This window comes from Rhododendron vialii, chromosome 2a (assembly GCF_030253575.1).
Source record: "Rhododendron vialii isolate Sample 1 chromosome 2a, ASM3025357v1".
Lineage (NCBI taxonomy): Eukaryota > Viridiplantae > Streptophyta > Magnoliopsida > Ericales > Ericaceae > Rhododendron > Rhododendron vialii.
The window spans coordinates 6,417,873-6,444,395 of NC_080558.1; the positions used below are offsets into that span (position 1 = coordinate 6,417,873).

The 26,523-nt window shown below is 40.7% G+C and overlaps 1 protein-coding gene and 1 non-coding gene across 5 annotated transcripts; both read right to left on the reverse strand.

The window, feature by feature from the left end:
• Positions 1-26,386, reverse strand: LOC131318004 (anaphase-promoting complex subunit 6-like). Of its 4 annotated transcripts, none has more exons than XM_058347768.1 (4): positions 24,686-24,794; positions 1,903-2,002; positions 839-874; positions 1-482 (listed from the first exon to the last, which is right to left on the reverse strand). In XM_058347768.1, exons 1-4 carry the CDS (start codon positions 24,712-24,714, stop codon positions 309-311), a joined length of 339 nt encoding a protein of 112 aa, XP_058203751.1. In that variant the 5' UTR covers positions 24,715-24,794; the 3' UTR covers positions 1-308. The 4 variants fall into 4 exon arrangements, 2 of the variants coding, with proteins under 2 accessions (XP_058203751.1, XP_058203752.1); XM_058347769.1 differs by lacking the exons at positions 1,903-2,002; positions 24,686-24,794 and adding exons at positions 26,010-26,150; positions 26,282-26,386 and having other exon boundaries at positions 88-482; XR_009197470.1 differs by lacking the exons at positions 1-482; positions 24,686-24,794 and adding exons at positions 26,010-26,150; positions 26,282-26,386 and having other exon boundaries at positions 844-874.
• Positions 3,905-4,012, reverse strand: LOC131318228 (small nucleolar RNA snoR100). Its single transcript, XR_009197563.1, has one exon. It is a non-coding gene; the product is annotated as a small nucleolar RNA snoR100 (small nucleolar RNA).
• Positions 26,387-26,523: the final 137 nt, after the last annotated feature.

Genomic DNA, 26,523 nt, shown 5'->3' on the forward strand with positions numbered 1-26,523 from the left:
GATAGAACATTTAGCAATTGCATGTCATACCATTTATAATGCTACATTAAGAAGGCAATGGAACAATTCCAACTATATAAAGTTCAGCCTTGTAATTCCAACAATATATTGTAGAAGAGCTGTGTGCATCACCAGCCAACCCAATACAAAGATCCCAGAAATTTTGGGGGAAAGAATCTATATAATGAGAAAGAGGATCATTTGTAACAATGGTGATGCCAGTAGGTTGCAAATAAATAAACGAGTAAAATGCCAGATATTTCTTCTACTGGTACAATAGAAAATATACCTAGTTCATCGTGTATAATTTATATATTGGCTACATAAAATACAACATTGGCAGTAATTTTCATGTTCTCAATATATAAATAAATCGTTTTGACAGGAATCCGTTTGGGCTCTACACCATGGCGGCATTCGTCTACCAGAGCTAATGTCAACATTTCTGTGCAGAATTGATCATCTGGTTTCAGCCATAAAGCCTGATAAATAGAAAGGATAACAAGACATTTAGAATGCGTCAACAGATAATAGGGTGCTTTTATGTTGGGACGTCTTTTGAGATTGGAAACTATGGGAAAAAATATTCTTGCAAAATGCTAATGTGTTTGCTAATGCTGACTGCTGAGAAAACTTATTGCACTTTACAAACTTGAACTTCCCAAAAAGCCCTTCAATTCAAGTTGGACTTGTCGCTTCAATTGAAGGGTCAAGAGAGGAGGGGAAGATGGGAAAACCATATAATTTTTTTCTCAAAAAGGACACACAAAATGGGATGGAGAGAATGCTTTAATATGTGATGTCTTTCATTCCAGCACTCAAGTTAGGAGTAACATACCTTGTGATAGTATATAATTGTTGCAGTAAAATTATCCTGTAGAAGCACAGAAATCATCGACAAGACAAATTCATCACAAAAGGCAAGTGGAGACAAAGCTGGGACTTTAATATAGAGGTGGCGAGCCATAATAGTTTGGTCACTTTCTCACATGAAACCCTTAAAAGCTCGTTTAGCCAACCATACAAGTTACTTAGAGCTGAATTATCCTATGTATTAAGAGACAGCAAACCACGTTAGTCCAGGACCAAAAGTTGTAGGAATAACCTATCTTTTTCATTTGGTAATTGAAACATCATATTTATTTCAGGCCATATGATTTTTATCACTTCACTCTGGTGCAGATCATCCTGGAAACAAACTAACCAAACAAGTCACATGTATTACCCTCATAGAACACTGCAATATAAAATGCAGATTCACAACATGCCAAAAACTAACATTTTGTTCTAGTTAACAACGAAACAAGTGATTCTCAGTTCCCATCTTAGTAGCAGGATCCTTCTAAAATGGGTGCGCTCCCAAGACGAGAGCTCGAATCGGTGCTCCCAAGATGGGAGCTCGCTCCCAACTAACATGGAAGCTTATTGGGCGGTTAAGGCAACTATTCTCTTACTCTTATGGGAGTTATGCCATTGTGGGAATAAAAATATGAAAATCTTATCATTCAAGAAGTTTTGCAAATTGAAAATATCTAACTTCCTATGAGTACGCTATAAGATCGTGAAAATTCTCATAAGTAATCACTTTTCCTTCAATGGTTAAGTATTTAAAGATACTTTATATATGTAGTTATATGAAATCAATATACACTTCTTAGGCGCTTCCAACCTTAGGAGCTTCTAGGTGCCTCCGCTCCCCCGCACCCGCTCCCGCTTCGTGCTACTAAGGTTCCCATAGAAAGAAAAGGGTACTTTCCTGTCGAAAAACACTAGTTTCCTTGATGCAAGTGATCAAGTCAATTGCAGAAGATCACAAGGATATAATTCTGTGGAACTTCCTCTTCAGTGTCATATTAACACCAGATGCGGAAAATAATTAAAATCTGTGCAAATAATATGTACCTGCAAATGGTAAGGGTAGGCAAGACCTGCATAGGTGCTCAAACTTCTGGTTGATAGTGCAAGCACTTTCTCATAGTATGTAATCGCCTCATGGTACCTCCTGAAATACAATAGTACTATGTAAGCGAACTTGGAAGAAGACATCAAAAGCATGAATGTTGCAAAGAGGCCATCTACTTTGTCAAAATAAAGAAGAATGAAGAACCGGATGAGTATGATCAATTTGCTCTAGCTTAAGTTCAAACTCAAGCTATTCAATATCCCTAATCTCCAAATATGTCCAAAAAAATCACACTTTACAAAGAGAAGTCAAGGCATAGTTGTCAAGGGCGAAAGGCGCCCTAAGGGGCAAGGCTAGGTGCACGCCTTTTTGAAGAGAGGCGCACCTATGCGGAAAAAAAAAAATTCTGAAAATAACTGTGTTATGTGCGCTTTTTTGAAAAAAGCTTACTTTTTTTGCTCTTCTGAAAAAAGCATGCTTTTTTTACCGGTTTGAAAGCGGCATGCTTTTTACTCGCCTTTTTCAAGTCGTCTCGCCTGGTAGTCAGCAAGGCACTAGGGGTGCGCCTTGCCTTGGGCCTAGGCAAAGGCGAGCCTTTGACAACTATGTCAAGGAATGATCTGAACATGGTGTTCTCAGCATCCTCAACATTTTCAGACTCCCACGAACTCCAAATTTTCAAAACAATTTCGCAAGTACTTTTTTCATTTTTTCTCAGCAAACTAGAAAGTTCTTTGCTGATGCAATTTTGTCTCTCGATCTCACCAATGTAACCATCATCACAATAGAGTTTGCAGGCATTCAGATAACTCCCTCCACTCTCACTACCTTTTCTGATGTGAAACCAAAACGACAATGTGCACAACAATCACACATATTCGAACATAAATTGGTCTAAAAAAGGCATGGCTAGATAAATGCTAAATAGGAACGGAGTTGCCAAAACCTAACCAGAATGTAATCTATAGCCAGCTAAACTTTTGATTATAAGATGCTAATACGTACAAAAACAAGTCGGGTGAATTGTGTCATCTGAAAGAGCTCCCTCATGGACCAACATCTAGAGTTGAGCAACGGACACGAAATACGATAACACGACACGAACCGGACACGAAGTTAGCGGGTTAGAGTTGAACATTTTTGACACGAAACACGAAAATGACACGACTCGAGAACACGAATTCTAAATGGGTCGCGTTCGGGTTGAACACGCGAGACACGAAATTGACACGACCAACACGGTCACTAATCTGTGTCACCCATTAACACGAACATATATATATATATAATATATGGTATATCTGTAATTCTATATAGAGTTGGGCAATGGACACGATAACACGACACGAACCGGATACGAAGTTAACAGGTTAGGATTGAGCATTTCTGACACGAAACACGAAAATGACATGACTCAAGAAACACGAATTCTAAATGGGTCGGGTTCGGGTTGGGTGGTTTGTGACATGAACCCGATTAACACGACCCGACACGACCTGTTACCCAGGTCTACCAACATCACATAATAAAAGTCAAGCAGAAAATGCAGGCTGGTATTGCTACCAATCCAATACCGAATTAGTTTCAAAGAGTAAGCATAAATTTAAGGGAACCACAATGGAATATAGATTCCGATAGGTATTGGAAGCCAATTAAACGTACTTTAATTTTCTCAATGAATGGGCCAGATTAATTACCACGGTTGGTTTCCCACATTTCACTTGAAGGTGACGGAATGTGAGCCAAAGTCTTCTCGAACCACCGCACGGCTTTTTTTATACCTGCAATAGCATTAAATGGCAATTATGATAATGAAGGCAGCTGCTTATACAACAACAACAACATAACATAACCCATCTAGTCCTCAATCATTGGGGGTATGGGCGGGGATGATTGGAGACAGACCTAACCTTTGGCAATATATACACAAAGTGGCTGCTTTCAGAATACCACTAAAACAGTGGTCCCCCTAAACCTCCAAGAACCGAGGAGCTACAAGGACGTTTTGTTGTAAAACCATGCCCCCAAATCAAAGCCAAATGCCATCAGAGAAGACAAGCCTAGAGACCCAAATCAATTTATGTGCACATTACCATACTTCCTTCATTGATAGTCTAGAGTATCGGTATGCACAAGAGCTGCCCAAGATAAGCGTCACATTCCATGAGAAAAACTAACAAAAGAAAAATGTCCATATTATACTAGCAATAGCAATATCTCCAGCAAAATAAAAGTTCAACTGAGAACTTAGATGCACATTGTATTTTGGTAAGTAAAACACACTGATTGAAGCAGCACCAGCAGGTGTGAAAGGACGGAAACGGCAGAGAAGAACATTATCTGTTTGGAACCCATGAAAAGGAAAGGAAAAGAAAAAATACAAATAAAAGAGAAGGAAAATAGGAGGAAATATTTACTATTCATTGACATTCTTATTTTTTTTTCACTCTTTCTCTTCCAACCAACATTCCAACCAAACAATGGACGGGAATTTTTTTTAATTTTCCTTCTTTTTCCTTTCCATGGTTCCAAACAGAGCCTAGAGATGAGAGTTTGATGATTTTATCTAATTCTTCCAAAACATTAGGGGTTAATCACACTATAATTGCTCTCGCAAAGAATTACTTTTGGCCGCAAAGAATTAATCTTCGCCGAAAAGAATTACTCTTGGCTGCAAAAAATTACTCTCGCCAAAATTAGTCTTGGCGCAATTCTAATTCTTTGCGGCCAAGAGTAATTTTTGTGGCTAAGAGTAATTCTTTGCGATCAGGAGTTATTATTCGTGGCCAAGAGCCCAAGAGTAATTTTTTGTGGCCAAGAGTAATTTTTTGCAGCCAAGATCAATTCTTCGTGACCAAGAGTAATTCTTCGTGACCAAGAGTAATTCTTTATGGCCAGCTTTGTTCCTCTAAGAGCTTTAGAGGCTTTTTGGACTTTTTGAGTTTTGTTTTTATTCAAAAAAATTTCACATTTATTAGTTTCACACTAAACTTTTGTGAATTATTGATTGGTCCCGGCAAGTGAAATCCAAAAAGTTAAAAAAATTACTTTTACCCTAATATTTTTAGAAACAATGCGAAAAAATACTCCACAAAAGATTGACGCAAAATTAACCAATGTGAAAAAAATTTGAATAAAAACAAAACTCAAAAAGTCCAAAAAGTCCCTAAAGCTTTTAGAGGAACAAGGCTGACTTTTCAGTGTAATTGTTGGGATAAATTGTTCGTTCGACAAGAGAAATTGAAAAAATAAAAATAAAATATGGATCAAAGTTGAAAAAATATATGTAAGATGGTACTGTAGATAAAAGAAATTCAATTGATAGGTATTTTTTTCTTGTTTTTCATCGTAATTTTTTACTTTTAGTCTCGTCGAGTTCCAACTTGAGGATAAGCAGTTTAACTAAGCATTGAAGGCAGAAGAATGCTCGAAGTCAGCTCTTTCTCTACCCTCTCCTGCCTAACTAAGCATAATTGTTTCTTCCTTAATTCATTTCATATGGCTTTCATTGTTCTTCCAATGTTGTCTGATAATTGCATGAGCTGCGGTTTGTTCTTGTAAAAGTCTGAGATACAAATTTCTGTTTTCTGTATCAGGGAAGTTATCAAAAGTTTGAAGTTACTCTTTTTTTGCATTTTACGATAGCGAGAATGCAAAATCTCTGCCTTGAGAACATGTAATGAACTAGATTGCTACTAGCCCGTCAAAGATGCAGATGATATATCTCATCTTAGATCTTTTTTTTCATGATTGAATCATGTGTTGAGAGATCGACCATGCCCTAAACACAAAATGAGTGAAAACAATCAAGAAGAGAAACAAAGAATGCAAGATACAGAGTCTTTTATGTGGTTCTCCAACCGAGTAATTGAGGACGTCCAACGAACAACCAAGTTTTCACTATGTATCGAAGGAGACTTGGCCTTTTTTTTTTTGGGTTCAAAGGCTATTGTAATGAAAACCCTGCTAAAGAAGTCATTCAACACCCACCCTTTATAATTTCCTTCCAACCTTTCACCTACCTTGGACCAAATTCACTACTTACTCCTTATAGGATGGCTGCAATCCCTCTTCTTCCCCTTGAAGAAGCTTTGGAATTGTCTGCACTTGCTCCCCGAAAACGTACTTTCGCAGTAGTTGCTTGCCCTTGCTGGAAATCTTTTCTTTTTCGACTTTTGGATATCATATCTTTCATATGTTTCTCCAAAGACTTTCTCATGGAGGTCTCTCTGTACTTGAGTATTATAAGCAAAAAAGCATCAAATGGAGCTTCTCGAAAATAAGCTTTTCCATCTCTTTAAGTTGTTTCTTGCGTATAAACAGAAAGCAAAAGAAGTTGGTGGGATTCAGGGAAAATGGCGATCGACTGAAATCCAAAAAGGTCGCTCGGGGTTCCAAGTTCCAGTAAGTTACGTTGTTGGGGCCAGAAATTCATTGTAAAACAGTCAAAAGTAAGGGTCATCATCGGGCCGGGCCGGGCTGGCCTAGCTCGCCAAGTCACTACCCAAGCCTGTGGGACTTTTACTTTTTTACGGGCCGGGCTACCTGTCATAAATTGAAGCGCAAGCCCGACCCATGGGCCCGCTCAATTAACTGGCTAGCGGGCCAAAAGCTGGGCGGGCTGGCTTAAATTTCCTTGGGCAAGGGAAAAAAGAAAGGATTTTGTGGGATTTTGTGGCTAATGGGTGGGCCTGTGGCAGGCTATTGGGTGGGTGCCACGGGCGGGCCGAGTAAAAATTCATAGGCCCGAGCCCGCCCATTACAAACTACGGGCCGGGTAAAAGCCCGATGGGCCGGGCGGGCTTTGGGCGGGCCGCGGGCCTTCGGGCTAAATGATGACCCTTATTTACACTTCATCGAATCCTAGGGAAACTTGTTTCATCATTCACCGAAAGTGGGGCTTAATTAGTTTCGAAGCCAAATTTTGGAGGTTACAACCACCAACACAATGTAAAAACTCTTTGAAACGGTTTCTCCTACACTTCGATGAAATGTAGATGCTCTTTGAACTCTTTCAAACAGTTAAGCAATGAAGATATACATATGAACAAGGGGTTTGTTTACCAAATGAAACATAGAACGTGTTTTATCCTTGGTAGCCATGAAGATTTGATAGTGGTCTTCTTTCTACCCAATTTTCGTAAATGAAACATGAATTTTTTTTAATGATTGTACTCCATCATCTGTTATTATACTTCAAAAACTCTATCTATTGATATATAATGGGTCTTTTTCCGTTTTAAAATGAGGGACATACGAGCGTTTTACCGAAATAAATTACTTTTTTGATCCACTGAGGGTAAAATGGTCACATCTCTTGTTGTACAATTGATTTTTTATCGAAAATAATTGGGTTAGAAAGTAAATTGAACAAGATTTTCAACGATTCAAACCATGCACAAATCGGATTTCGGGAGTTCCTGTATCAAGCTTGCAAAGTTCGACTTGTTTTGGATTGTGGGGGATGCGCCTGGGGCGCAATGAAGTGCGCCCGGGACGCTTTGAATTGCGCCTCAGGAGCAATAAAGCTTCAAAAGAGGTCAAATTTTGAAGGGTTGCCCTGGACGCTCCAAAACTCCGATTTGCACATAGTTTGAACCATTTAAAAGCTTGTTCAATTTTCTTTCTAACCAGGATAGTTTGGATTAAAAAATCATTTGTATATCAAGAAATGTGACTATTTTACCCTCAATGGTTCAAAAAAATAATCCATTTCGAAAAACGCTCATATGTCCCTCATTTTAAATCGAATCGAGCCCACTGTATATAAATAATTTGAGTTTTTAAAGGAATAAGAGGTGGTGCAATCCAACCATAAAAATATTTAATTTTTGTTAATGAAAATTGGGTAGAAATGAACAACTACGAAAATCGTCAAGGCGACTAGGGCTAAAACATGTTCTAATTATCATTCGGTGATCAAATCCTTAGTTCATTCGTATTACTTCGTTGGTTAAGTGAATTTCAAAGATTTTTTAAATAATTTACACTTCATCGAACCGTAGGAAAAACTGTTGCATCATTCCCCGAAAGCGGGGCTTAATAATTTCGAAGCCAAATTTTAGAAGTTATGACTACCAACACAGCGTTAAAACTCTTTGAAACGATTTCTCCTACGCTTCCTACATTGTAGACGCTCTATGAACTCTTTGAAACACTTAAGCAATGAAGAAATACATACGGACTAGGTATTTGATCATCGAATGAAACCAAGAACATGTTTTAGTCTTGGTGGCCTTGACGATTTTTGTAGTGGTCTTCTTTCTACCCAATTTTCATAAGCGAAACTTGAATTTTTTTATGGTTGGATTCCATCATCTCTTTGTACCTCAAAAACTATATTTGTTGATACATAATGGGTCTTGATCCGATTCAAAGTGAGGGATGTACGGGCCTCTTACTGAAATGAGTTATTTTTTTGTACCACTGAGGGTAAAATGGTCACATCTCTTGATATACAAACGATTTTTTTACCCAAACTGCTTGGGTTAGAAAGAAAATTGAACAAGCTTTTCAACAGTTCAAACCATGAGCAAATTGGACTTCGGGAGTGTCCAGGGCAACCCTTCAAAGTTTGGCGTCTTTTGAAGCTGTATTGCTCCGGAGGCACAATTCTATGCGCCCAGGCGCACTTCAAATGCGCCCCAGGCGCATCCTCCATTCCAAAACAAGTCAAACTTTGCGAGCTTAACACAGACACTCCTGAAATCCGATGCATGCGTGGTTTGAACCGTTGACAAGGTTGTTCAATTTGCTTTCTAACCCAAGTAGTGTGGATAAAAAAAAATCATTCGTATATCAAGTGATGTGACCATTTTACCCTCAGTGGGTCAAAAACAATTAATTTTAGTAAAACACTCATATGTCCCCCATTTCAAATCGGATCAAGACCCATTATATATCAATAATTATAGTTTTTAAATTATTAAGAGATGGTGCAATCCAACCATAAAAAAAAAAAAAAAGAAGTTTCGTCTATAAAAATTGGGTTGAAAGGACTGCTACATAAATCGTCAAGGCGACTATGACCAAAACACGTTCAAAATTTCATTCGGTGATCAAATCCTTAGTTGTAGGTATATCTTCATTGGTTAAGTGAATATCAAAGAGTTTATAAAGCATTTACACTTAAGGGTCATTATCGGGCCGGGCCGGCCTAGCCCGCCAAGTCACTACCAAAGCCCGCCCACGGGCCGGCTGACCGGGCTTTTACTTTTTTGCGGGCCGGGCTACCTGTCATAAATTGAAGCGCAAGCCCGGCCCACGGGCTAGCTCGATTAACTGGCAAGCAGGCCAAAAGCCGGGAGGGCTTAAATTTCCTTGGGCAAGGGAAAAAAGAAAGGATTTTGTGGGATTTTGGGCTAATGGGTGGGCCTGTGGCAGGCTATTGGGCGGGTGCCACGGGCGGGCTCATAGGCCGGGCCGAGTTAAAATTCATAGGCCCAAGCCCGCCCATAACAAACTACGGGCCAGGTAAAAGCCAAATGGGCCGGGCGGGCTTCGGGCGGGCCGCGGGCCTTCGGGCTAAATGATGACCCTTATTTACGAGAGAGATTATTCCATGCCCCCGGGGCTTTCTGCACCACACATTTCAGTGGCCCCCACTAAAATGTGTGGTGCAGAAAGCCCTGGGGCACCACGTGGCTATGCCCTTGGGGCATCGTATAATTTTTCCTTATTTACAATTCATCGAATCCTATGGAAAACTGTTTCATCATTCGCCAAAAGCGGGGCTTAAATAGTTTCGAAGCCAAATTTTGGAGATTACAACCACCAACACAATGTAAAAACTCTTTGAAACGATTTCTCCTATACTTCGATGAAATGTAGATGTTCTTTGAACTCTTTCAAACAGTTAAGCAATGAAGATATACGTACGAACAAGGGGTTTGATTACCAAATGAAACATAGAACGAGTTTTATCCGTGGTAGCCAAGAAAATTTGATAATGGTCTTCTTTCTACCCAATTTTCGTAAACGAAACATGAATTTTTTTTATGAATGTACTCCATCATCTGTTATTATACTTCAAAAACTCTATATATTGATATATAATGGGTCTCTTTCTGTTTTAAAAAGAGGGACATACGAGCGTTTTACCGAAATAAATTATTTTTTTGACCCACTGAGGGTAAAATGGTCACATCTCTTGTTGTACAAATGATTTTTTATCCAAAATAATTGGGTTAGAACGTAAATTGAACAAGCTTTTCAACGATCCAAACCATGCACAAATTGGATTTCGGAAGTTCCTGTATCAAGCTTGCAAAGTTCGACTTGTCTTTGAGTGTGGGGGATGCGCCCGGGGCGCAATGAAGTGCGCCCGGGGCGCTTTGAATTGCGCCTCAAAAGCAATAAAGCTTCAAAAGAGGTCGAATTTTGAAGGGTTGCCCTGGACGCTCCCGAACTCCGATTTCCCCATAGTTTGAACCATTTAAAAGCTTGTTCAATTTTCTTTCTAACCCGGATAGTTTGGATTAAAAAAATCATTTGAATATCAAGAAATATGACTATTTTACCCTCAATGGTTCAAAAAAATAATCCATTTGGAAAAACGCTCATATGTCCCTCATTTTAAATCGAATCAAGCCCATTATATATAAATAATTTGAGTTTTTAAAGGAATAAGAGATGGTGCAATCCAACCATAAAAATATTTACTTTTCGTTTATGAAAATTGGGTAGAAATGAAGAACTACAAAAATCGTCAAGGTAACTAAGGCTAAAACATGTTCTAATTATCATTCGGTGATCAAATCCTCAGTTCGTAGGTATTACTTCGTTGGTTAAGTGAATTTCAAGGAGTTTATAAATAATTTACACTTCATCGAACCATAGGAAAAACTGTTCCATCATTCCCTGAAAGCGGGGCTTAATAATTTCGAAGCCAAATTTTAGAAGTTACGACTACCAACACAACGTTAAAACTCTTTGAAACGATTTCTCCTACGCTTCGATGGAATGTAGACACTCTATGAACTCTTTGAAACACTTAAGGAAAGAAGAAATACGTACGAACTAGGGATCTGATCATCGAATGAAACCAATAACGTGTTTTAGTCTAGGTGGCCTTGACGATTTTTGCAGTGGTCTTCTTTCCACCCAATTTTCATAAGCAAAACTTGAATTTTTTTTATGGTTGGATTCCATCATCTCTTTGTACCTCAAAAACTATATTTCTTGATATATAATGGGTTTTGATCCGATTCAAAGTGAGGGATGTACGGGCCTCTTACCGAAATGAGTTATTTTATTGAACCACTGAGGGTAAAATGGCTACATCTCTTGATATACAAACGATTTTTTTATCCGAACTGCTTGGGTTAGAAAGAAATTGAACAAGCTTTTCAACGGTTCAAATCACGCGCAAATTGGAGTTCGGGAGTGTCCAGGACAACCCTTCAAAGTTTGGCGTCTTTTGAAGTTTTATTGCTCCTGAGGCGCAATTCTATGCGCCCAGGCACACTTCAAATGCGCGCCAGGCGCATCCTACATTCCAAAACAAGTCAAACTTTGCGAGATTGATACAGACACTCCTGAAATCCGATGCATGCGTGGTTTGAACCGTTGAAAAGGTTGTTCAATTTGCTTTCTAACCCAAGTAGTGTGGATAAAAAAAAATCATTCGTATATCAAGTGATGTGACCATTTTACCCTCAATGGGTCAAAAACAATTAATTTTAGTAAAACACTCATATGTCCCCCATTTTAAATCGGATCAAGACCCATTATATATCAATAATTAGAGTTTTTAAATTATTAAGAGATGGTGCAATCCAACCATAAAAAAAAAAAGTTTCGTCTATAAAAATTGGGTTGAAAGGACTGCTACATAAATCGTCAAGGCGACTAAGACCAAAACATGTTCAAAATTTCATTCGGTGATCAAATCCTTAGTTGTAGGTATATCTTCATTGGTTAAGTGAATATCAACGAGTTTATAAAGCATTTACACTTAAGGGTCATCATTGAGCCGGGCTGGCCTAGCCCACCAAGTCACTACCAAAGCCCGTGTAGACACCCCAATCTGACTTCCCAATCGTTTTATTTCATTTTCCGGTTTCTTGTTTCCCCGATGATGAATCAGGTCGAGAACAATCTTGAGAAAATGAAATGGTTTGAGCTTGGTGTGTGTGGAACTCATCCTTAGCCTTGAAACCCTTGAATCCAAACCTTGACCTCAGGTTTGACCATCGCGCGACCCAATGGGTCTCTCGCGCGATGATTTACTTGCCAGGTGGTGGTCAAAGTCAAAGTTTTGACCATTGACCATCGCGGGGCTAGTTGAACACTAGCGCGATGGAGTAAAACCCTCACGCGATGGTTAACACCTGTCACTTCCATCTTTTTCCAGCTGGATTTTGTGATGATCAGGGGTCTACAGACTTGTGTAACCCCGTTTCGTCGACTGAACAGCGTTCTGCAGGGCTGCCCTTACACCACCTCTCCCCCACTCTCCCATCAACTTTTGCACCCCACTTCCCCACCAAGTAATTGCAGCCAACCTTGTTGGCTGGTTGTATTACCTTGTTTAACCAACCAACAAAGCCCCCATTCTTCCTATAAGTATCCCCCATGGTTCATCTTCCAAAGGGTTACCAAAAATTTCCAAAAGAGAAAAAAAAAGGGTATAAGTCTAAGCACTTCTTCCACTCAAATCACTCCTCTATACTCATTTTCCAAGCCATACCACCTTATTCAAGCCATTCCCAAGACACTCAAGCAAAGGTATAATCCTTACTGTTTACTGTTTTGATCCCTGAGGGGGGTTGACAGGGCCAAGGCTGGTAATCAATACCAGTTCTGGTCCTAAAGTCAGCAAGTTTACAAGTTACTGCAGGCAAGCACTCCCTCGCGCGAGACACCCACTCCATCGCGCGACTGTTCTAGTCACCGTGATATGGTTCTCGTGGGGATGGGATCCTTGTCCTTATTCATTTACACAATTTCCTGTCTTCTCGTAAAGAATATTTAGTATATCTCACTGTTATGCATGTTAAAATCTGTAGGTTAGCTTAGCTTGCTTATTTGTTTGCTTTGGAATGCCCCTGGATAGCTTCTGAATATGTCTCAGAGCCCCGACATGTAAAGTAATTCCTGGAAGTCCAGTCAGAACACTCGCGCGATGATCTGACTCCATCGCGCGATGGTCAGTCTGTTTCCAGTGATTGCCCTTGCATAGGCAGTCAGGCTCTTGGCCTCTGTTTTGATACCCTCACTTTTAAGGGTTGCATCTTATTTCTGTTAATCTTGATTGTAATAATTATTTGCCTTCTGTACATATAAATTGCTAGGTTTGACCCTGGGTGTGCACTGGTCCTTTTAGAGCTCAGAAGGGGATAAAATTTAACCCATTGGTAGGATGCTAACACTCGCGCGATGGACTGGGAGTGTCGCGCGATGGTCAAAATTGCATGTAAGAACCTTCATGCATGCAAGTTGGCCGTTGTTCATGACAAACTCAAGCCAAGGCACTGTTTTGGCATCCAATATCAGCGTTAGATTTTATCTCATTTATTTCTCGCATTTCATCCATCCATGCTATCTATTCACATCTTGCGACGTGTTACAGTCTTAAATCCCCTTAAACTGTTCCCCCGCCGTAATTGGCTAAAAATTGATTAATCAAACAGAATCGCAAACAAACATCTTTCGCAAATGCCCAAGTAGAGACCGATCTCCGGATTGGGCGAGAGGGGTGCCATAAAACCCTTCCCCTCTCGTAACCTGACTCTCAAACCCAGATATGGTTATGACGGATTGGTTCCTTAAACTTTTTCAAATCAAAACAGCGCGACAAGTGCTTCGAAATTACGGTTCCTTGGGTGTTGGACCTTCAAACCCGAGTGGCGACTCTGTATCTTCGCGAGCGCTTGTCGTCCAGCTTCAAAAAAGCGCTCCCGCGAACCAGCAGCATTTTCTCTTCTTGGGAGTGGAACGGAATCCCTTCCCGAGGAAAGAAAAACGGGTACCGCATGCCCACAGTGGCGACTCTGCTGGGGATCGAATCAATATTGGTCTATACTTAGATTTTAATATGCTTGAGAACAATCCCACAAAAGTCTGTCAAAATAGTAAGCTTCGCGCTGCTAAAGAAAGGATTGGTGATTTAACAGGACTTCGTGTCCGGCAATCCTGCCTGGGACTTTTTTCGGTTGTTCTCTCATGTAGTTTTTTCTAAGTATTGATCAATAAAGAGAGCCAAATTTGAAAAAGCATTTGCGAATTTGCGATTCTGTTCCATTAATCAAACTTTTTAGCATTCTCATTTGCATTGATGTTGGATAAGTCTCGTTGGATCGTTTTGGCAATCCGGCACGGTTTACCAAAGCTCGGGGACCCCGAATGACCAACAACCTTCGACGATGATGAGTCATTCTACCGTTCGACTATTGCTCTGCGATTACGCGGGCAGCGGGAGGTATATCTTGGCTCTAGTCCGAGGAACCCGTTATAAGCCAAAACCAGCCTTTGCATATACAAAGTACTAGAACTCTCCAAACTAGGACAGGTACCTACAGGGTAGGATTTCTTGCATCGAACCCCTATATACTGTCTACATGTTACTGCTTTCCCTATCACATGCACAGTACATACATGCCGTTTTGCGTAGAAGCATGTTTAGGGCGGCTCCTAGGTTGTCTCAATTTCGAGTCTGTCTTATGCTTATTAAGACATTGCCATGGCCTGATGAAGAGTCGTGCATCTCGATGGTGCACGTTATCAATTTTCAAAGTCCTTAGATCAGCGAGACTTCGAGAAATCAAACCTTTTTAAAGTCTTTGGCTCATACCCAATCGAAGTTTCAAACAGAAAATAAGGAACAACGGAGAGAATGCCGTGATGCTTATACCGCCTTGGTCATCGTGCGCAGCATGTACACCGTTTAGGCTATGGCACTGTGCCGCCTACGCCGCCTCAGTTTCGGTATCACGCCATCTACACCGAGTTGTTCCAAGTTCAAAGTTGAAACTTCGGGAACGGAATAGTCAAAAGCCTTAGACTGTTTTGACATCTCTTTGGGTTAGTTGATTCAAGAAAGGATACACCCTCGAAAAGATTTCTGAGGATCGTTGGCAGCGTCCGAACATCATAAGACAGACTTGTCTTCTAGTCTTAGAGTCTAAGGGCGACACTGACGACGATGACTGTGCTTTCGCTTTAGTCTTTTATTTAGATTAAAGTTGCTGCAGGGCCCTTATTAAGCCTTTTCTTACTTTCTGCAAGCAAAGTTCTGAATCATTGCACCGCCAAGGAAAGTATCGAGGCAGAAAGCCGAACCCACTTGGGAACGTTTGCTCGGAATCCGGTTCAAAGGCTAGTCAGGTTGCAAGCCCAACTAGTCACCACGGAAGACTCTCCGCATTTTCTGCTTGCCACCCTACAGTCAGCCTCGTCTCCTATCTTTGAGGAAAGAGAGTCTCCAGAATCACCTACTCCATCCTCTGCATCAAGCACCTCAGGACCACTAGTCATGACAGATCAACCGCAACCCCTCACTTTGGAAACCTTCCTCATGAACATCCAGACTAGTATCACGGCTATACAACAGAGGGCTGCTCAAACAGACGCCCATATGACCCGCTTGAATGACTTCTTTAACACTCGTCTTCCTCCAGCTGTTCAAGACGAAGATGAGGCCGAAGAGGATGTGCATGAACAACCCACCATGGTCGAGGATCCGGACCATCCAGGGCGTTTGGTAGCTTTGCTCAACCCTAGGAGAGGTTGAATTCCTGCTCAGAATCCAAGCACCACTGCCGTTAGGACTGTTCAGCACCCTGACATGACTGCTCTTGTCGCCAAGATGGCTAAGCTGGAAGAATCCATTTCAAAAGCCGAGAAGATCAGTGCTGGGGGAATCGACTTGGATCGCCTCTGCCTCTATCCTAATGCTAAGCTCCCCGACAAATTCAAAATGCCTGACATGGCCAAATTTGACGGCAGTGGCGATCCTAAGACTCATCTCTATGGTTACCACGCTGCCATGAAGCTCCTATCAGTACCGAGGCCATGTCTTAGCTGTTTCCTCAAACCCTCTCGGGCCCTGCTTTCCACTGGTTTCTGTCACTCGACATCGCCAAGCGAAGGACTTGGGAGGACATCGGGGCTGCGTTTATTTCGCAGTACAGCTATAATTCTCAGCTCAAGATGACTACTCGTGAGTTGGAGTCCACCAAAATGGAAGCAAAGGAATCCTTCGCGGATTTCGTCAAAAGGTGGAGGGCCAAGGCTGCTCAAATAACCGAACGCCCGAGCAAGAGGGATCAGCTTCGTATCATCTCCCGCAACCTCCAGCCCGATTATGCTAGGCACTTGGTCCTTGTTCAAGCATCCTCCAATTTCGACACCTTGTTCAAGCATCCTCAAATGCGGCCCAGGCGCATCCTACATTCCAAAACAAGTCAAACTTTGCGAGCTTGATACAGACACTCCTGAAATCCGATGCATGCGTGGTTTGAACTGTTGAAAAGGTTGTTCAATTTGCTTTCTAACCCAAGTAGTGTGGATAAAAAAAAAATCATTCGTATATCAAGTGATGTGACCATTTTACCCTCAGTGGGTCAAAAACAATTAATTTTAGTAAAACACTCATATGTCCCCCATTTTAAATCGGATCAAGACCCATTATATATCAATAATTAGAGTTTTTAAATTATTAAGAGATGGTGCAATCCAACCATAAAAAAAAAAGCTTCGTCTATAAAAATTGGGTTGAAAGCACCACTACATAAATTGTCAAGGCGACTAAGACCAAAACACGTTCAAAATTTCATTCGGTGATAAAATCCTTAGTTGAAGGTATATCTTCATTGGTTAAGTGAATATGAAAGAGTTTATAAAGAATTCACACTTAAGGGTCATCATCAGGCCGGGCCGGGCCGGGCTAGCCCGCCAAGTCACTACCAAAGCCCGCCCACGGGCCGGCCGACCGGGCTTTTACATTTTTGCCAGCCGAGCTACTTGTCATAAATTGAAGCGCAAGCCCAGCCCACGGCCTAACTCAATTAACGGGCTAGCGGGCCAAAAGCCGGGAGGGCTTAAATTTCCTTGGTCAAGGGAAAAAAGAAAGGATTTTGTGGGATTTTGGGCTAATGGGTGGGCCCTGGCAGGCTATTGGGCAGGTGCCACGGGCGGGCTCACAGGCCGGGCTGAGTTAAAGTTCATAGGCCCAAGCCCGCCCATTACAAACTACGGGCCAGGTAAATGCCAGATGGGCCGGGCGGGCCGCGGGCCTTCGGGTTAAATGATGACCCTTATTTACACTTCATCAAATCCTATGGAAAACTATTTCATCATTCGCCGAAAGCGGGGCTTAAATAGTTTCGAAGCCAAATTTTGGAGGTTACAACCACCAACACAATGTAAAAACTCTTTGAAACGGTTTCTCCTACACTTCGATGAAATGTAGATACTCTTTGAACTCTTTCAAACAGTTAAGCAATGAAGATATACGAACGAACAAGGGGTTTGATTACCAAATGAAACATAGAACGTGTTTTATCCTTGGTAGCCATGAAGATTTGATAATGGTCTTCTTTCTACCCAATTTTCATTAACGAAACATGAATTGTTTTTATGATTGTACCCCATCATCTGTTATTATACTTCAAAAGCTCAATCAATTGATATATAATGGGTCTTTTTCCGTTTTAAAATGAGGGACATACGAGCGTTTTACCGAAATAAATTACTTTTTTGATCCACTGAGGGTAAAATGGTCACATCTCTTGTTATACAAATGATTTTTTGTCCAAAATAATTGGTTTAGAAAGTAAATTGAACAAGCTTTTCAACGATCCAAACCATGCACAAATCGGATTTCGGTAGTTCCTGTGTCAAGCTTGCAAAGTTCGAATTGTTTTTGAGTGTGGGGGATGCGCCTGGGGCGCAATGAAGTGCGCCCGGGGCGCTTTGAATTGCGCCTCAGGAGCAATAAAGCTTCAAAAGAGGTCAAATTTTGAAGGGTTGCCCTGGACGCTCCCGAACTCCGATTTCCACAAAGTTTGAACCATTTAAAAGCTTGTTCAATTTTCTTTCTAACCCGGATTGTTTAGATTAAAAAATTATTTGAATATCAAGAAATATGACTATTTTACCCTCAATGGTTCAAAAAAATAATCCATTTCGAAAAACGCTCATATGTCCCTCATTTTAAATCGAATCAAGCACATTATACATAAATAATTTGAGTTTTTAAAGGAATAAGAGATGGTGCAATCCAACCATAAAAATATTTAATTTTCGTTTATGAAAATTGGGTAGAAATGAACAACTACAAAAATCGTCAAGGCGACTAAGGCTAAAACATGTTCTAATTATCATTCGGTGATCAAATCCTCAGTTCGTAGGTATTTCTTCGTTGGTTAAGTGAATTTCAAAGAGTTTATAAATAATTTACACTTCATCGAACCGTAGGAAAAACTGTTCCATCATTCCCCGAAGGCGGGGCTTAATAATTTCGAAGCCAAATTTTAGAAGTTACGACTACCAACACAACGTTAAAACTCTTTGAAAGGATTTCTCCTACGCTTCGATGAAATGTAGACACTCTATGAACTCTTTGAAACACTTAAGCAATGAAGAAATATGTACGAACTACGGATCTGATCATCGAATGAAACCAAGAACGTGTTTTAGTCTTGGTGGCCTTCACGATTTTTGTAGTGGTCTTCTTTCTACCCAATTTTCATAAGCAAAACTTGAATTTTTTTATGGTTGGATTCCATCATCTCTTTGTACCTCCAAAACCATATTTGTTGATGAATAATGGGTTTTGATCCGATTCAAAGTGAGGGATGTACGGGCCTCTTACCGAAATGAGTTGTTTTATTGAACCACTGAGGGTAAAATGGTCACATCTCTTGATATACTAACGATTTTTTACCCGAACTGCTTGGGTTAGAAAGAAAATTGAACAAGCTTTTCAACGGTTCAAATCACGCGCAAATTGAAGTTCGGGAGTGTCTAGGGCAACCCTTCAAAGCTTGAAGACTTTTGAAGCTTTATTGCTCCTGAGCCATAATTCTATGCGCCCAGGCGCACTTCAAATGCGCCGCAGGCACATCCTACATTCTAAAACAAGTCAAACTTTGCGAGCTTGATACAGACACTCCTGAAATCCGATGCATGCGTGGTTTGAACCGTTGAAAAGGTTTTTCAATTTGCTTTCTAACCCAAGTAGTGTGGATAAAAAAAATCATTCGTATATCAAGTGATTTGACCATTTTACCCTCAGTGGGTCAAAAACAATTAATTTTAGTAAAACACTCAGATGTCCCCCATTTTTAATCGGATCAAGACCCATTATATATCAATAATTAGAGTTTTTAAAATATTAAGAGTTGGTGCAATCCAACCATTAAAAAAAAAGTTTCGTCTATAAAAATTGGGTTGAAAGGACCACTACATAAATCGTCAAGGCAACTAAGAACAAAACACGTTCAAAATTGCATTCGGTGATAAAATCCTAAGTTGTAGGTATACCTTCATTGGTTAAGTGAATATCAAAGAGTTTATAAAGCATTCACACTTAAGGGTCATCATCGGGCCGGGCCGGGCCAACCTAGCCCGCCAAGTCACTACCAAAGACCGCCCGCGGGCCAGCCGACTGGGCTTTTACTTTTTTGCGGGCCGGGCAACCTGTCATAAATTGAAGCGCAAGCCCGGCCCACGGGCTAGCTCAATTAACGGTCTAGCGGGCCAAAAGCCGGGAGGGCTTAAATTTCCTTGGGCAAGGGAAAAAAGAAAGGATTTTGTGGAATTTTGGGCTAATGGGTGGGCCCTGGCAGGCTATTGGGTGGGTGCCACGGGCGGGCTCACAGGCCGGGCTGAGTTAAAATTCATAGGCCCGAGCCCGCCCATTACAAACTACGGGCCAGGTAAATGCCAGATGGGCCGGGCGGGCTTTGGGTGGGTAGCGGGCCTTCGGGTTAAATGATGACCCTTATTTACACTTCATCGAATCCTATGGAAAACTGTTTCATCATTCGCCGAAAGCGGGGCTTAAATAGTTTCGAAGCCAAATTTTGGAGGTTACAACCACCAACACAATGTAAAAACTCTTTGAAACGGTTTCTCCTACACTTCGATGAAATGTAGATGCTCTTTGAACTCTTTCAAACAGTTAAGCAATGAAGATTTACGTACGAACAAGGGGTTTGATTACCAAATGAAACATAGAACGTGTTTTATCCTTGGTAGCCATGAAGATTTGATAATGGTCTTCTTTCTACCCAATTTTCGTAAACGAAACATGAATTTTTTTTATGATTGTACTCCGTCATCTGTTATTATACTTCAAAAGCTCTATCTATTGATATATAATGGGTCTTTTTCCGTTTTAAAATGAGGGACATACGAGCATTTTACCGAAATAAATTACTTTTTTGATCCACTGAGGGTAAAATGGTCACATCTCTTGTTATACAAATGATTTTTTATCCAAAATAATTGGTTAAGAAAGTAAATTGAACAAGCTTTTCAAAGATCCAAACCATGCACAAATCGGATTTCGGGAGTTCCTGTATCAAGCTTGCAAAGTTCGAATTGTTTTTGAGTGTGGGGGATGCGCCTGCGGCGCAATAAAGTGCGCCCGGGGCGCTTTGAATTGCGCCTCAGGAGCAATAAAGCTTCAAAAGAGGTCAAATTTTGAAGGGTTGCCCTGGACGCTCCCGAACTCCCATTTCCACATAGTTTGAACCATTTAAAAGCTTGTTCAATTTTCTTTCTAACCCGGATAGTTTGGATTAAAAAATCATTTGAATATCAAGAAATATTACTATTTTACCATCAATGGTTCAAAAAATAATGCATTTCGAAAAACGCTCATATGTCCCTCATTTTAAATCGAATCAAGCCCATTATATATAAATAATTTGAGTTTTTAAAGGAATAAGAGATGGTGCAATCCAACCATAAAAATATTTAATTTTCGTTTATGAAAATTGGGTAGAAATGAACAACTACAAAAATCGTCAAGGCGACTAAGGCTAAAACATGTTCTAATTATCATTCGGTGATCAAATCCTCAGTTCGTAGGTATTTCTTCGTTGGTTAAGTGAATTTCAAAGAGTTTATAAATAATTTACACTTCATCGAACCGTAGGAAAAACTGTTCCATCATTCCCCGAAGGCGGGGCTTAATAATTTCGAAGCCAAATTTTAGAAGTTACGACTACCAACACAACGTTAAAACTCTTTGAAACGATTTCTCCTACGCTTCGATGAAATGTAGACACTCTATGAACTCTTTGAAACACTTAAGCAATGAAGAAATACGTACGAACTACGGATCTGATCATCGAATGAAACCAAGAACGTGTTTTAGTCTTGGTGGCCTTCACGATTTTTGTAGTGGTCTTCTTTCCACCCAATTTTCATAAGCGAAACTTGAATTTTTTATGGTTGGATTCCATCATCTCTTTGTACCTCAAAAACTATATTTGTTGATATATAATGGGTTTTGATCCGATTCAAAGTGAGGGATGTACGGGCCTCTTACCGAAATGAGTTATATTTTTTTTGAACCCCTGAGGGTAAAATGGTCACATCTCTTGATATACAAACGATTTTTTATCCGAACTGCTTGGGTTAGAAAGAAAATTGAACAAGCTTTTCAACGGTTCAAACCACACGCAAATTGGAGTTCGGGAGTGTCCAGGGCAACCCTTCAAAGTTTGGCGTCTTTTGAAGTTTTATTGCTCCTGAGGAGCAATTCTATGCGCCCAGGCGCACTTCTAATGCGCCCCAGGCGTATCCTACATTCCAAAACAAGTCAAACTTTGCGAGCTTGATACAGACACTCCTGAAATCCGATGCATGCGTGGTTTGAACCGTTGAAAAGGTTGTTCAATTTGCTTTCTAACCCAAGTAGTGTGGATTAAAAAAATCTTTCGAATATATCAAGTGATGTGACCATTTTACCCATAGTGGGTCAAAAACAATTAATTTTAATAAAACACTCATATGTCCCCCATTTTAAATCGGATCAAGACCCATTATATATCAATAATTAGAGTTTTTAAATTATTAAGAGATGGGGCAATCCAACCATAAAAAAAAGTTTCGTCGGTAAAAATTGGGTAGACAGGACCACTACAAAAATCGTCAAGGCGACTAAGACCAAAACACGTTCAAAATTTCGTTCGGTGATCAAATCCTTAGTTGTAAGTATATCTTCATTGGTTAAGTGAATATCAAAGAGTTTATAAAGCATTTACACTTAAGGGTCATCATCGGGCCGGGCCAGCCTAGTCCGCCAAGTCACTACCCAAGCCCGCCCACGGGCCGGGCCGACCGGGCTTTTACTTTTTTGCGAGCTGGGCTACCTGTCATAAATTGAAGCGCAAGCCCGGCCCACAGGCTAGCTCAATTAACGGGCTAGCGGGCCAAAAGTCGGGCGAGCTTAAATTTCCTTGAAGCAAGGGAAAAAAGAAAGGATTTTGTGGGATTTTGGGCTAATGGGTTGGCCCGTGGCTGGCTATTGGGCAGGTGCCACAGGCGGGCTCACAGGCCGGGCCTACGGGCAGGCCGAGTAAAAATTCATAGGCCCGAGCCCGCCCATTACAAACTATGGGCTGGGTAAAAGCCCGATTGGCCGGGCGGGCTTTGGGCGGGCCGCGGGCCTTCGGGCTAATTGATGACCCTTAGTCAAAAGGGAGCAAGCAAAGGGGAGTTTACAAAAGCAGTACAGAAAAGCAGATATTGAGAGATCGAATAATGGCTACGCTTACGAGGGCAAGGCTGGACAATTGATTATAGGCCCAGGTCCGGCAGAGAGATAGCTAGAGAGTACTTTGACGCTGTATATGTTAGTCCCACAGGACGTGGTTTGCGGTCACAGTTACCTTGGCTTGCGATGTTCTTAGACAACAAGTTGAAAGTGGCAAGGCTGATAGTAGGGGCGCTTGCTGCATTTACTCCGATACCAGAAGAGGAATTAAGCAAATTATTCAGGATAACAAAGAAAATGGGACTACAAAAAGGGATTGAAGGGAGAAACAGAGGGTGGTAATAAGAAACACAAAGGAGTTACTCAAAAGAAGAAGTTTAAAAAGAACAATGCCGGCAGAGGAACAAAACAGAAATCGTCAGACTCTGAACAAGACGTTCCAGCTAATACATCTCGGAGGGTAATGCAAAGATCATGTCGGCGGGAGAGAGAACATGGAAAGAGATATGCTCTGGTGGGTCATCACTCGAAAAAGGGATTGGATCCAGACAGTGAAGGCTTTGTAATATATGAACCATAGAAGGACTCAAGTATTGCTTGAGAGCAGGATAACCAGAGATGGCATTCGATGCGACTGCTGCAAAGAAACCCTTGCTCTCGCAGAATTTGAGTCTCTCATGCTGGAAGTAGAGTCACACAACCATTTGAGAATATTTATCTCAAGTCCGGTAAGTTCCCTTTTCCAGTGTCTAGTAGACTCGTGGAGCAAACATGATGGGCCTGAATGCGCTTGAGCCCATCCTGTCGAAGTTGATGGCGGTGATCTAAATGATGATGCCGATAAAAAAGAAGATCCAAATAATGATACATGCAACAAATTCGTGTTGGTGTGTTCTATGCGGTAGCAATCTTAGGCTTATTCATTTGTAGGCAGTCCAACACGAATAATCCAAAGCTTCCAGGCGGCAGACTAAAAAAATATGTACAAAATGTGTTGGACCATGTTATGGAGATAGGTTTCCAGATAAAGTTTCTGGGCATCCAAATCAAATTTTGTCTAAAAAGCAGTTGGGTTTCACTTATGTAATGTTTTTGCAGTGCTTGTTCGGCAAAGTAATGTCTCTGCTGCTGTGCGGATAGAGAAATTTCATTTCGATTAGCATATATCAAAATCTTTAAGTGCAAGGGTTCTCTATCGGCCAACACAATAATCATTATTTCCTTTGCATTGCAGAAGTTCCCTTCCGGTGACAAGTTTTGTGGCATGGTTGGTGGGAATACATGTCAGAGTGGCGATGCAACTGGCTCTGCAGTGCTAAGTTGCCGGTTGTGCGAGGAAAAATGTAGGCACTACACTTATCACAGTGCTATGATTTTTTCGGGATTTTTTCAACTCTGTATTTCACTATTTGATTCCGGGAGATGGCTAGTTTATCTTAAATACAGATTATGTTGCCTTTTGCAGACCACCTACTCTGTGGAAAATTCGGATCGTCCGTCTTTTGGTTTTACTCTGACACAAATCCTCCTGTCTTATTTTATCTGTATCGCTTGCCCTTGCTGGAAATCTTCTTCTTCTTCTTTTTTTTTTTTTTGACCTTTGGATATCATTTCTTTCATCTGTTTCTCCAAAGGTCTTCTCATAGAGGTCTCCTTGTACTTGATTATTCAAAATTATAGGCAAAAAAACAAGATTCTAAATGGAGCATCTCGAAAATAAGCTTTTTCAGCTCTTTAAGTTGTTTCCAGCGTATAAACAGAAAACAAAAGTTGTTCTAGACCAAACGATAAAGAGGGAGTCATGAGTTGCGGCTTAATTCTTCCATACATTTTATTCTTGGCATTGTGATTCAAATGGGTTCTCCCTTCCATTTCAAATACATTATGTCCTGTCTGATGAATTCTTTTTTAGTTCTAGACCGAATATTCTGTATGAGGATGTAAAATCATGCTCATGTGAAGATGTGCAAGTGCTGTGGTAATTACTGGTCGAGTCAGATGCAGCTTTGTTTTCAAAACAATGAACTCTCTTCATCTAGCTCTATGGAAATTACCCTAAGAGAGGAGGGATTCATGAAAAAAGACGGCAAGTGTACATATTTACTTACATTGCACTCATGGGGAAGCCATTTTTCATGGTCTTGTCCTGTCTTTCCTCTGGTAATCCTGGTATTTTTCAGCTCAATACATATATGTTCCTGGTATGCATTACGTTCCTGGTATGCATTACATTCCCAAAGAATCTCTCTTTCAACCAGACTCGCATTTGAGAACAGCCAGCTAAGCATCCACGTTCACGCATGCTTACACAATCAAGCACTACACTATACATACACATTTAGGAGTCCAGATTTGAAGTTTTATTTTGGCCCACAAGAACATAACTATAGCACACATCATATCTATAAGGGCAATGGAAAAAGGATCCATTTCCCTATTCAACCGAAAGGATATCAATCATCGCATGAACTAACTAAGGCATTTCCCCACCCGTGCCCAAAATATACCTTTGGTGGGCTTCCCCAGAGTGACACCGAAGGTCTTGGAATCACTTCCACCTCAAACCTAAGTTACAAATGAACCTAACCCAAGCTCCAAAAGAACAAAAGACCACAGCGGAGAGGACATCTAGGTTTGTTAGAATGATTTAGATTATGTAGTTCAAGGCTTGTTCTGATAAATGTGGATTTCCAACTGGAGGGATTTGACATTATGAATAGCTCAAATTGACAATTAGAGATTGAGTTTTGGAGCTTTATCGCTCTGAAATCTGGATTTGAAATGACCACCAAATAGGAGTGACTTAAAACCGTTCATGTTAAGGATTGCAGTGATGTTGAACAAAACAAAAACAGGGATCGCAGTTAGATAAGATTTCGATAAAATACCGCCACTTCTACCTCTAGTCCATCTTCCACTGTTTCTCACAAGCCACCTATAGGTCCACAATTCCACATCCATCCATGGTCCATCAAAACGAAGCCTATATGTTTATTTTGGTTAGTCTCACTTAATAATTTCACCAGATAATTAGGGTCATTCTAACCATAAGTAGCATCGCAAGGCGGACACCAAGCATAATTCCACAACTTCATGGAAAAATTCTTCACATTCAACCGCTTCCCTCATTCTCATTAGATTTAGATTACCTAAACATCATCGAAACATCTAAATCCACACCAACTAAACTAACTTCCCCCGACCCTCATCAACATTTTGAAAATTTGAGCAAATATATATACATATGCGCATTGAAAAGGCCAGACTTCTTTTTTTTTTGATAAGTATGAATCACAGAAAAAAGTCCGGACTTTAATTGCATTAGATCACGAATTGTCTACAAAAAAAAAAAAAAAAACTACTAGGTAGTTCAATCTTCCAATACAAATTTCTGCAGCAAAGAAGCCACTGAATCATGTATTAATTACTCACTGAGCTTTGATGGAACCCTAAAACACGAGGCGATTGATTATCATTCGACTCCTTTCTGTACCGCATTGGACAGCTTCTCCAGTAATTGAACGGACTTCCGTTGAATATCTCTCCACTTGTTGATCGCCGCCGTGCATATGACTGAAACAAAATCGCCCAAAAGGGTTTCTAATTACAACAATGCTGAATACTATCAACATAATCCAACCACACACACAAAAATCAATACGAATTGATCGATAGTAGTGGCTAAAGAAGAAGAAGATTATTACATCCGGCGCCGACGAAGTAGAGCAGGCGAACGACCTTTGGGCCAGCGGGGCCCACCACCTCTTCTCCGGTCATCTCTCTCTCCTCGCTATTTTTTGGGTAATGAAGTCAACACGAACTCGCGTTTATCAGTCACGAGGTCTATAAAAACGGCGTCGCCCGGGTTCATTAAGACTTCGCCGGTTGAACATGAGAAGTATGTTGAAACTTAGTAATTGGTAAATTGTGAACTCATTCTGGTTTT